The sequence below is a fragment of the Macrotis lagotis genome, chromosome 7 (genome assembly GCF_037893015.1).
Source record: "Macrotis lagotis isolate mMagLag1 chromosome 7, bilby.v1.9.chrom.fasta, whole genome shotgun sequence".
Classification (NCBI taxonomy): Eukaryota; Metazoa; Chordata; class Mammalia; order Peramelemorphia; family Peramelidae; genus Macrotis; species Macrotis lagotis.
The window spans coordinates 92732503-92745645 of record NC_133664.1 but is presented as its reverse complement, the minus strand read 5'-3'; the positions used below and the strand labels follow the sequence as shown (position 1 = coordinate 92745645).

Genomic DNA, 13143 nt, shown 5'->3' with positions numbered 1-13143 from the left:
GCCCTGAGTAAGTTCTCCATATAATAAAAGTCTTTTAGGCATTCTTGTGTTTGACATTCTAACAACCTGACTAGCCCATCAACGTTGCACTCTCTGTACCAGAATTTGAGAGTTTGACAGCTCAGCTCAAGAAAGGACCTCAGTGTTTGCATCTTCTCCTGCCAGGTGATCTTCAGAATCTTCCTACAACAATTTAAATAATGGAAGAGATTCAGTTTCCTGGCATGGAACTGGTAGATAGCCCAAGTTTCACAGGAATACACAATGAGGTCAGCACAACTGTGAGAAAACCTTCAGTTTGGCAGGTAGTCTAATAAATCTCCTCTCCTACATTATCTTCCAAGCCTCCCAAACACTGAACTAGCTCTGGAATCCATGTGTCAACCTCATCATTTATGTGTCCATCGCTGGAAAGTGTACTGCCAAAGTAAGGGAACTTAACTACAGCATTCAAAATTTTTCCATTTGATACAACTGATAGGTCCACATATGGATGGTGTGGTGCTGACATGGTGCTGATCCTCTGTTTTATTTGTGTTAATTATCAGGTCAAAATTAATACAAGCAGATTACTGATTCATATTCTGATGCATCTCTGCCTTAGAGGATACTTTGAGTACACAAATCATCTGTGAACAAAAAGTCAGGCACCAACTCAACCTCCACATTAGTCTAGGCTTATAGCCTTTTCAAGTTATATAATTTGCCATCAGCAAGGTAGCTGACCTTTAAAGTGTCTGACACTGGGGCAGCTAGATGGTGGAGTGGATAGAGCAGCAGCCCTTGAGTCAGGAGTACCTGAGTTCAAATCCGGCCTCAGACACTTAATACCTAGCTGGGCAAGCCATTTAACCCCATTGCCTTGCAAAAAAAAAAAAGTGTCTGACATTAAAAAGTATATGAGGAAGCACACAGTCTTGTTTCACTCCATTGCTAACTCGGAAAGCACAAGAGTATCATCAATTATTCAGATCCCAAGCAGGCATGCCATCATGAAAATGACATATAATCCTATGAACTCCAGGCACCCAAATTTTGCCATGATCTTACCCAGACCCTTATGACTTTGGTCAGATCAAGGAAATGTTAATCCTTTTTGAAGTCACCCCAAATCTCAGGTAGATGATCATCTCTGGCAGTGAGAAATCAAGCTATTAAGGAAGACTGTGCAAGAATCTTGCTGGCAACAATTAAGAGGGAAAATAGATAACTACTTCTCTAGTGTGTTTTCCATTGTTACAGGGCAACCTATTTCCTTTTCTATTTCATGTTCCTTTACATGGACAGAGATCTGTATTCTAAACAACAATATCAGTAATACTTTATTGAAAGTCAGCTAAGTAACAGGGAAGAACATTATTCAAACAACCAACTTTTAAAATAGTTTTCTATTTTATTTTATTGAGTATTCTATTTCTTCTAGGAAATCACATCTAGTTTTTTGCGTTGTCATTTAAAAAAACAGGTCTGTAGTTAATTCAATAGACATGATGTTTTTATCCCCCCCCATTTATTTAGGGATAAACATGTATAAAGGGTTTGGTTTGAGTTTCTGTTCCTGTTATTTATCATGTACAATCCCTAGTCAAAGTACTTGATTGATACTGACTCAGAAATCTGGGTCTCAGCCGATTATATTGTTTTTGCCCAAGGTTGCTAAACTATTAAGCAGTACAACTGAACTACATCTAAGGTCTTCAGACAAGTTCAACACTCTTTCTACTATACCCTGGTTACTCTTTTTTTTTAATTAAGTGTCTGAGGCCGAATTTGAACTCCAGTCCTCCTGACTCCAGGACTGGTACTCTATCCACTGTTCCACCTAGCTGCCCCACCCTGATTACTCTTCTAGCTGTCGAACAACCTGACCCCCCCCAAAAAAAACTACACAAGAGTCAGAAAACCGAGGTTCTAATTTTTTTTGTCAGTTACTGACTAATCTACTTTAAGTAAAAAAAAAAAAGTCTACTCACCTGTCTGTAATCAGTAGTTGGACTGGATGATGACCTTAAAAATTCTTTACAAATTTACATCATGACCCTAATGAACTTGCTATGATCCTTTTCCACTTTCTCAATTTGAGCTCTTCCCCAGGTCTCAGAGTTCAAACCATGACCTCTTCCTGGACAATGCCCCCAGATCAAATCTTCCCTCCAAGTCTCTAAATGTTTTATACTTCCAAGTGTCTGATAGAGAATTCTCTTCTAATTTTTATTTACACACAACAAACACATCTTATATGTGTTCATCTCAAAATCAGCAGGTTCAACACCAAATATTTCTCCTATCTTTTATCTTGTCTTTTAATAATTAGTTTTCCTGATTTCCATACTATTTCCTGATTTCCATATTAATAGAATCATTATTCCTAGCCAAAAATAGGAATCTTAGAATGCCTGATTCTTTCTCCTTCACTTCCTTCTTCAGTACAAGTCAACAAATCCAGGAAATCAGTCTTAGAAATTAGTGTAGTAGAATGCTACTATTTGCTTTGCCTTCAAAGTCTAAGTCTGATTTTGGACACTTAATATCCTTGTGACCTTAGGCAAATCACTTAAACCTTTTACCTTAGTCCCCTCTACTATAAAATTTGGATAATAATAGCACTTGCAGTGTAGCATTGCTGTAAGAATAAAATATTATTTGCAAAGCATTTAATATCATACCTGAGCTTTCGGGGGGGGGGGCAAGATTGGAAAGAAAAATTGGAAAACTCAAAATCAATAATAAAAAAGATATACCCGACATATAGCAGCCACTATATAAATACCAGCTATCATTATTGCTATTAAATTTCCCCAACTTTAAATTTGCCCCTATGCCTTCTAATCATTTCTTCCTCTACCTTTCAAAGTCACCCTCTAAGAAAAGTAATTGACACTCATCTCTTGTTTCTAATTATTTACCTTTTTACTCATTTTTCTATCTCTTCCATGGTGGTTTTTACTCCAGTTTCTCAAATCAAACTGCTCTCTCTTCAAAGTTGTCCGTGACCTTTCTTAGTCCTCTTCCTATCTGGACCTTCTACAACTTTTGATGCTGTTGACTACACATGGCCTTTCTAACTCATTCACTCTTGAACTTCTCTAACATTCTTCTCTTCTCACTTGTTTCATCATTTCTCAACCTCCCTAGCTCATCATTACTCTCCTACCCCCCCCCCAAGTATGTGTGTCCCCCAAGGTTCTATTCTGAGCCTTCTACATTTTCTTTTTAATCTCATTAGTTCCCATAGGTTTAATTATCATCTGTATGCAGATGACTCCCAGATCAATAAATCTAGCCCTAATCTCTCCCAAACTCCAGTCCTATACCCACAAGTGTTTGCTGGAAATGTATGAGTGGATATTTCACTGAAATCATGTCAGAAATGGCAATTCTCTGCCCACAACCAGCCCCCTCCCCAACTTGCTCTTCTTCTAAATTGTCCACTTTCTACAGAGGGTAGTACTACCTTTCACTTTAAAGTTTCTATAATCTGAAGTTTGATTGCCCAGAAACATATTATCTGTAATATTGTTCCCAAGATGTGGTGGAAAAAACACTATACTTGAAATTGAAAGGTCAGTTTTTTGAGTCACCATTCTGTTACTACACAACCATTGGTAAGTTACTTTACTTTTGAATAGCAGTTCCTTTAATCGTAAAATGATGAGAATAGACAAGAGAAAATGAAAGAGTTCTACCAGCTCTAACAGATATATGCTTCCCATGAACACCTATCACTTAAATTTCTACTCCCACCCCCTCACAATCCCCCTTTTTTTGAATATTTTTATTCTGTCATCCTAGCTTGTATCCTAAAGTACTGATTGTTACTCTATTTGCTTTGTCACTCTAGTTCATACCACCATTATACGAGATTATTTTAATTGTGTACTAATTGGCTCCCCTGCCCCCAGTCTCTCCCTTCCCCAGTAGTGTTTATTTCTCTCCCCCAACTCCATTACCAAAAGGACAAAATACATCCAACTGCTGCCTCCCCTTAGCCCAAAAAATCCATGTTCAGGTTTAACCTTATTTTCAAAATAAAAGCCAACAACAACCTAAATAAAACAAACTCCTCAACCTAAGCTTTAAGTCTCTCCATAGTCTGAGTCAATCTATTTTTCCAAACATATCTTATTATACCACTTTGAGCATTTCATGTTCAAAAAAAGATGAACTATTTAACCCAACTTCAGCTTCCAACCATTTACACAAGTTTTTACCATGCCTCAAATATGTCCCCTCACTTCTGCCTCTCAAAATCTGGTCCTTTAAGGATCATTTTAATTGTTATAGTCATCTAAGAGATTATCTTCCTTATCTCTAATGCTTTCTCCCTCGACCAATTAACCGTATTTTTGTACTTTTTTTTATGCAATTGCATTTTCTTATGCACCACCTAACCCAGTGCTCTGTATAGACATTTAAAATTTGAACTAAGCAATACATAATAGCCAAATATCCCAAACTATATAAGATCACACCACAACTACCAATCTGAATGCATATTTGACACTGACAACATATCTAGAGTGCCCTGGAGAAGAGAGCATTCTCATCATCAGAAGTAAAAACAGCTATAAAGTCAATTAGAAACTGTTTCCTACACCCTTATCCTTCAAATGCCTTGAAAAATCTAGAGAGGTAAAGTCTAACTGCTCTGAATTTTGTTATTTCTTTAACATACTTCAAATAAAGAGGCTAACATTACTAATAACAGTTGTCTCTCTCCAGTCTAAAATTTCTCTGATGTCACCTCCAAAAACAAGTTTGATTCTGATCTCCCAGACTAACACAGACCACCAGAGTCAGACCAAATGATATCATGTAAGGAAAGTACTTTACAGAACTCTAAAGCATCATGTAAATGTTAGCTTCTATTAGTATTTCACTCCATTGGTTTTATGCTGCCAAGAAATCCTAGTAGGCTGCATGGCAGAATTAAAATAAGGAAGGAAATTGGGACTCCAAAGAAGTGCTATTGGGGGGGGGGGGGGGCCTGAAACCCACTCTTTGAAGGGAATAGATAACAGTACCTATGCATTCAGATTTTTGCAATATAATGATTACTTTTGCTGAAATTTTTCTTTCTTATTTTTGTTTAAAAAATGACATGGAAACTTCAGAGATACTCTGGGAAAGAAGTAATATAAAAATGTCTAATCAACAAAATTTCAATAATCAAATTTCCAAAAAAAAAGAAAAAAGAATAGGGGAAGTAAAGAAGCAATCAAAAGTAAAAGAAAATGGAGAAGAAAATTATTTTTGTGGGGAGTGGAAAAATAAAGAGAAAGGGAATGAAACAAAACACAGAAAGACAAATGCAGAATTAAGGATGTCTAGCTACATCCCATTAAAGCAATCAAATTCAGTCTAAGGCTCTGATCAATGAAGGAGCATTACAGTAGAGGAGGAAGTTTTTGTTTTTAATAACTAAAATCTGGTCTTAGAAAGAAATCTTTAAGAGTCTAGATGGCAACTAGATTGTACAGAAGATAAAACACTCAATCTGGAGTCAAGAAGTCCATGGTTAAAAATCCTAGCTCAGATACTAACATGAATATGTGAGCCTGAGCAAGTCACTTAACCTTGTTCTACACCTCAGTTCCATAATTTGTAAAATAAGAGATTAATAGCAAGGTTGTTTTGAGATAGGGTAATAGTTATCAAGTGCTATGCAAATCTTAAAAGCATTAGATAAAGCTCTTACTAGCAATTTAAAAAGAAAACTCCTCTGAGTTATAACTGTGAGTGGATTTTTAATAGATTTGAATTCTCCATAGGAAACTTGACCCAAGGCTTGTGGTTTAATCTATAAATTTAAAAGGAGTGAACAAGTAGAAGTGTCCTGCTCTGAATGCTGCATTCTAACCTTATATCCTGGAAATTACCAATCCTGACATTAAGGCATAAAACTAAAAAAATTCTAAGATGACATTTTTTCTGTACTAAAATTCCCTTTCCTAAAAATGGATAATTCAAACTGAAGAGAATCAATAAAGAAGAAAAACAAGGGACGGCTAGGTGGCACAGTGGATAAAGCACTGGCCCTGGAGTCAGGAGCACCTGGGTTCAAATCCTGTCTCAGACACTTAATAATTACCTAGCTGTGTGGCCTTGGGCAAGCCACTTAACCCCATTTGCCTTGCAAAAACCTAAAAAAAAAAAAATGTAGTGACATCATATTTGGAATAGGAGGGCAAAAAAGCCCCAATTGCTAGTTAATGAAATCAAGTATCTGGATAAAGAAAAGCTTGGGAATTTGACAACTCAAAATTTATTTGAAATAGAATTCCTACAATTTTTCTAGTCTTAATTTCAATTATGAGCTGATCTGTTGATATACACTGTCCCAATATACCTCATAGCGACTTTTTTTCTATCCAAATTGGAAAATAGGTTACATATTTTATACACATAATTATATTTAACAAGGCACTTGAATAACTATGCAGAGCTAAAAACAAAATCAGATAAAAAAATCACCTGCTTTTTATCAGTGTCAAGTTCATCATATCAATTTTTCAGTTAATTTATTTTTGAGAAATACTTGTTACAAAAAAGGCTACCATAAGAGCTCCCTCTCAAGAAATATAGGTGAAGTTTCTGTATCATTCTAAGCAAAAAACGATATTGATTACCAGTGACATCTTTGTTCTATACCATAAATATCATAAAGGAGCAGTGAAAAATTTCCCTTACTTTCTCCATCTTCATTTATAGATAAACACTCATCAAGCTATATACTCATTCTTTCTCAGCCCCCCCCCCATCAACACCACCAAACCCATTCTTTGGATGGTATTATCAGAATTCAATTCCTAAATTATTTTCTACAGCAGCAATAATTCTCAAGGTAGTTCTCCAATAGCAGGAATTTCCCTTCCCCCACGCTTCAGGGCATAGGCTGGTCATTTATAAAAGGTCAGGGGAAGTTCTTCACCTTTTCTTAAAGAATACTTTATTAGCTTGGTAGACAGTGCTGGAATTTTACTCCTTATTGAATTAATTTTGTGACATAAAACTTATGCTACTCTGAACTTCTCAACATTTTATTTAAAAAAAAAAACTCCCTTACATTGAGAGGGGGAGGAAAAAATGCAACTTTGCAACAGATTCCTTTGCCCAGTACCAATAGTACTGGGATTTCTTAACCAGTATTTGTACCTGCATCAATATCAACTCCTCCATTTTTCTATACTAGTTAATCTGAATTCCTAACTGCCATATTTAAAATGCAGACAAAATAAGCTTTTGCCATTCCACATGGAAATCTCAACAAGGTAAGTCTAACTCAATACACTTTTTTTTTTTAAAACTCTGTCCTAAGACTAATAGCCTAATTCAGAGTCCTTGACTATAATAAGCATAATTTGACACAATTATAGTTAATACCATACCAACAATTAGATTGCCTGGGGATTTTTTTTAAATGGTACCTAACAAATAAAAAAACCTAAATAGCTAATGGGAGAAAAATAAGTGCTGAAAGCATTTCCTTACCTGCTTTAATTCATCAGGAAAACAATCCCACCCGACCCCCCCCCCCAAAAAAATGGTTGAGGTTTGCTATTGACTTTTAGGGGCTTTTTACCTATATAAAGTTAATATCAGACTTTAGAAAAGTTTCATTTCAAATTCTTTACAGATTTCACATTATAAAGGATTTTACCCATGACATCTTACTAATTTATTTTTTAATTATTAGGCATGATTTCACAATATCAAGACTTTTAGCTATTAAAGGTCTAATTCATGTGTCTAACAGTTAGTTTCACTTTCAAGGTCCTGCCCAATTACATCTTTCCTGGTTGGGTTCAAACTGAAAGAAAATACAACTGAAAATCATACATACAAAAACAACAAAAACTTAGTACTAGAGAATTTTTGTATTAGTTTCCACTGACAGGAAATATTAAGAAAGGTTTTGATCCTGCTTCAAAGACTAAGGTTTACTACTCAAACTAAAAAAAAAAAAAAAAAACACCTCTCAAAAGAAAGAAAAAAATGTCATACTCATAGGATTATTAGAATCACAAAAAAGTGTCATTTTTTTTGAGTCAAAGAGTATTGAAGTCAAATACCTGTTATCCTAAAAGGATAAAGAAACCAGTCTCATTCATTCTTTACTGAGAAATACGGTACTGCTTTACAAATATTAATTTCCTTTTTCAAAATGTTTCAAAATTTTTTACCATTAGAATGTGTCATATGGTTTTCTCAAGTGTCCAGAATGTTTGAAACCTTTTTACTAAGTTTTTTTTCTCCTTTGACAAGAAAATATGACTTAAAAATGAGTATACCTAAGATGATGAATGTCTTTAAGCATCTCAGTTCATTTAAAAGCTGTCTTACTGTAACATGCTCATTTCAGTACCTTAAATTTTAAGTTGAATAAAAATATCAGATAAACGTTACAAATGTTTAAATACATATCTAAACAAGTGTACCCCATCAGAAGTAATACCCAGTAAAAATGACCTACGCTTTAAAAAATAGCCAAGAGATCCTATGCCGTGCTCATTCTATGTTGGTTTCAAAATACAAAAAGTTTTAAAAGTTAAAAATTTTTTAAACAGGGTAAAATAAACCAACTTTTTAAAATGTGCTTTCTCCCTACTTTAAATTATTTCATTAAAAGAAAAGGACAAATTTATCCAAATGGGTGCGATATGTTGTATTATAGATAGAATGTCTGATGCAAAAATCTTTCCTGATTTGGTCTAGAAAATTAAATGAACGTTTGAATTTTAACTTCCTCCCTCAAAACCTGGTGACGATTATTGATGTAATCTATCAACAAACATTTATGAAGCCTCCGACAAGGCCAGTCACTTATTCACAAACAAAAGTCTAACAAAATAACAAAAGGAGCCCATACAAAGTTTATGCCATGTCATGTTACACTGTCCAATGAGATCATCTTGTAGGTTAAAATAAAAGACTGCCGTGTAGAAAGTCTTAGGATAAATACCACAGGTAACAATACCCGGATATACATTAGTTTCCATAATTCTCACCAGGCTGAAGAGTCCCACAGAACGATAAGGAGAACAGCTCTCATGGAGTTGGTGGAACTTTTAGACCCTCTTAACAAGTGCTGTTGTCACTGGCTTTCTAACTAAGTCTACCTGTCACGGACCCTCGAAGCCAGATTTTACGCTGACCTCCCAACAGGGTGGCCACGAAGCCAGTCAGAAGACCAGTTTCTATGAGCCAAAACGCCAAAAAAAAAAAAAAAAAAAAAAAAAAAAAAAATCCCGACCCCCTGACATATCCGAAATGTCTTTGCGTTTCGCTATTAAAACCGTTCCATAGCTGCGAGGCCCGGGCTACAGGGACCCCCGAGCCACAGGGACCCCCGGGCTACATACAGGGAGCCCCCCCGGGCTACATACAGGGAGCCCCCCCGGGCTACAGGAACCCCCCCGGGCTACATACAGGGACCCCCCGGGCTACATACAGGGAGCCCCCCCGGGCTACAGGGACCCCCGGGCTACAGGGACCCCGCTGGCCGCGGGCGACTCTTAGGAAGGGAAGGACGGCCGGCCGGAGAAGGAACCAGCTCCCAGAAATGCAGAGACACAGGCGGCGCGGGGCGCGGGGCAGGGGAGCCTCGGGGAGCGCCGCCGGGGGGCGGGCACAGCAGCCTGGGCTCCCCGGGCTCCGGCCCCGGCCCCGGCGCCACGAGGCCCCCCGGGCCGGGCCGGGCCGGGCTGACAGCCGGGAGGGCGCCCTCCGGGCCGCCCCGCCGCACGGGTTCCGACCCGGGGCTCGGGGCCGCCCCCCCCTCTGGTGGGGCCGCGGTGGCTCGGGCGTCCCCAGGCGCGGTCCGGAGGAAGCGGGGCCCCGGAGTCCCGGGCGCCGGGCCGGGCCGGGGGGTCCCATCCGGCAGGGAGAGGTGCCCGGCGGGCCCGAGTGGGGGCGGGGAGGGAGGGCAGGAGCGGGGGGGGGTGCACACGCGGGGGGGGGGCCGCGGAGGCCCCGGGCGGCTCTCCCCACCCCCACTTCCCCCAGAGGGCGCGGGCGGGGGGGGAGGCGGGGAGGGGGCCGGGGAGGGGGATGGGGCGGGGTAGCCGGGGGGCCCGGGGTGGCGAGTGACAGCTCGGGGCCCCGAGCTCGGGGCTGGCCGCCCGCCGGCCTCCCTCACCCCCTCAACTTACTTCTTTCTGGCTCTCTGGAAAGGGGAAGCGCCATCTTTGCGAGGCCGGCCCCGAGGTCTTTTGTCTGCGGCGGCGGGGCTCGGGGCGGCCGGGGCCGCGGGCTCCTCCGCGGGCGGCGGCGGCGGCGGCGGCGGCCGGGGCTGCTCCCCGCTCCGGTCCTCCTCCGACGACATCCTAGTCACCAGGAAAGACGCATGGATCCCGCCGGCCGTGCTCCCGCGGCCGCTGCTGCCGCTGCCCGCGGGCTCCTCCCGCCGCCGCCGCCGCCTCCTCGGCTGCTCCTGCGACTGCTCCGGGGCTCAGCCTCTCGCATCGCCCGCGGCCCCGAGCGCGGCGGCGGCGGCGGCGGCGGCGGCGCGGGCCCGGGGAGGAGGCACCATGGAGCGAGCAGCGAGCGAGCAGCGAGCGGCCCAGCGCCCCACACGCGCGCGCGCCCGCCGCCTCGCTCGCAGACACGCTCACGCCCGGAGGCCCCGCGGAGGGGACGGAGCCGCGCGGGGGGAGGAGGCGGCGGAGGCAGGGCAGCCCCAGCGGAGCCCGAGCGGGGCCGGCCGAGCGGGGGGCGGGGGCGGGGGCGGGGCGGCCTCCCGGAAGGGGCTCCCCCGCCCCCCGCGGCCGGCCCGGGACTCGGCCAAGTTTTGACAGCTGCCGCCCCGGGGCCGCCGGCGCCCGCCGCCCCGGGCCCGGGCCCCGCGCGCGCGCCCCCCGCCCCGCGCCCCCCCGGCCCCCCGCGCCGGGCTGTCGGGGCCGCTCCGCCGGCGCTCCCGGGGCGCGGGAGGAAGTTTGGCGGCGCGCGGCCCGGGCCCGGCGCGGGGGGCTGCTCCGCGGCTCGGGGGGCCGCTCGCACGCACGCGCGCGCGCCACACCCCGGCGCCCCTCGGCCTCGGGCTCCCTCCCCGGCTCCCCGGGGCCCCCTTCTCCCCGCGGCCGCCCCCTCCCCCCCTCCCCGGCGCCCACCGCCGCCACTCACAGTGCTCGCTCCGCGCCTGCGCCGCTCCCCCGCCTCCCTCTGACGCGCCGCCGCCGCCGCTGACCTCACCGCCCCTCCCCCCGCCGCTGCTCCCCGCCCCCACCGCCCCTCCCCCCTGACGTCGCGGCGGAGGCTGCAGCTGCGGCTCGGGCTCGGAGGACGCCAAGCTGCGGGGCGGACGCGCCGGAGCCGGAGCCGGAGCCGGAGCCGGAGCCCCGCCGCGCGCCGCCCCACGCGCGCCTCGCGGCCCACGCCGCCGCCTCCCCCCCGCCGGCCGGCGCGCCCGCGCCCTCCGCGCAGCCCGCCGGAGGCAGCCCGCTCCGACCCCACTCGCGCCCGGCCGTCCCCCCCCCCCGCACTCACGGGAACTTCTCCACGGCCGCGCCCCCCCCCCCCCCCCCCCCCGCCCCAGCCAGGCTCCTCGGGGAGCGCCGAGAGGCCAAACAAAGGGGCCGGGTCCACCCCAGCCCAGCGGGGCCGGGCCCCGGGGCTCACCTCCGACACACGTGGCCCGCGGGGCCCAAACAGAAAGACTGCAGCCCCGCCGGCGGGAGCCGCCTGCTCCGGAACCCTAGAACGCCAGGGTTCTAGATTTCTCCCGAGGAGACCCTCGGAAGGAGTGATCACGTAACAAGCAACTTGTGCTGCCTTTGTAGCTCGAGCACCAGAGGGTGAGGGTGAGGGTGAGGGTGAGGGTGAGGGCCCCGGGGCAAGTGGCCACACGCGGGACACATGCCGCCCCCTGACCGAGTTAACACGAAGCAGCCGTGCGACACACCATCCTAACCAATTTCGATTTTTAAAGAGAACTAGTCGGTGCCTTAAAGTCCCTCATTTTGCAAAAGGCACGTACAGAGCTCCAAGAAGTTAAGGGCCTCGTCCAACATCACACGAGAAGCAGCTCTGACAGCCTTTGAAAGTTTTATTAAACTCTTTGATGTTTTTATTGAGAGTAGGGGATAATTTTAAACAAATTGGTTGAAGGTTTGACAGAACCTGGCCTTTAAAACAACAGACAATAACTAAACAACACTTAAGGACAGAATCATATAAGTAATCCTCATAATGGTAAGGCTTAGAGCCTATCACTTTCATAGAAATAGTCACTCGCCATCCTTTCTTTATTTGGCACAGGCTACAACATTTTAACATCAAATTCATACATAGATTCTGGGCTATTCATCTAAAATTCATTTTGAGTACAATGTAAAAATTTTCTATTTGGGTTCAAAATTCTGACTCTAAAGTCTATCGCTATCCGATTTTGCCTTTTTAACACAAAAAAAAATTGCTACTCTAGTGTTCATGCTTAAAAACAAAGATGACCAAAATAAGCCCTAGCATCTCAACTTTTATGTACATTTAGGCATTTAAAATTAATAATAGATATATTATGAACTTGCATTAAATAAAAAATGATTTACAAAAATTATTTCAGTGATCTAAAAATAACAATGAAATAGGGAGACAGTTAGGAAATGAGGATGGGAGAAATGAAATTGTTGTGCTCAAAAATAAATACTTTTGTGTTTTTGTCAGGTCCAAATCACTATTTAAATGGCAAGACATACTCCGTACCCTCCAGGGGTTAATAGTTAAGAAAGGAAACATGGATGTCAAGGAAAAAAAGAACAGATGGACAACAAACTTCACTGATAAACAGGGAAAATATAAATAAGATTGCTTTTTTGCATTTAATTAAGGCACACTATTCATGGGTTATGGCATGTTTACTGAGGAGACAAAACATAATATTTAGAGATCATATAATTGAATACCATCCCCACTTCATAGATAAGGATAGTGAGTTCCAGAGAGGTGAAATGACTTCCCCAAGATCTCAAAGGCAGTTAAATAATAAAAGATTCAAATTCAGTCATTGTGATTCCAGTCAGCCTTCTTCCTATTATACTATAAAGTTCTTACTGGATAGATTAAGCTAGTAGACCCTTGCCAGCAGAGGTTGGAAATTCCCAGATTCTCCTGGTAATAAAGATAGTTGTAGCCCTGGCTTTAATATTA

At 44.1% G+C, this 13143-nt stretch overlaps 1 protein-coding gene across 8 annotated transcripts in view; it reads right to left on the bottom strand.

The window, feature by feature from the left end:
* Positions 1-10339, bottom strand: part of KMT2C (lysine methyltransferase 2C) — a 291259-nt gene extending 280920 nt beyond the window's left edge. For all 8 annotated transcript variants that reach the window (XM_074193304.1, XM_074193306.1, XM_074193298.1 and 5 more), the window contains exon 1: positions 10152-10339. In XM_074193304.1, the coding sequence (XP_074049405.1) occupies positions 10152-10324 (173 nt within the window). In that variant the 5' untranslated portion in view covers positions 10325-10339. The remainder of the gene's footprint in view (positions 1-10151) is intronic.
* Positions 10340-13143: the final 2804 nt, after the last annotated feature.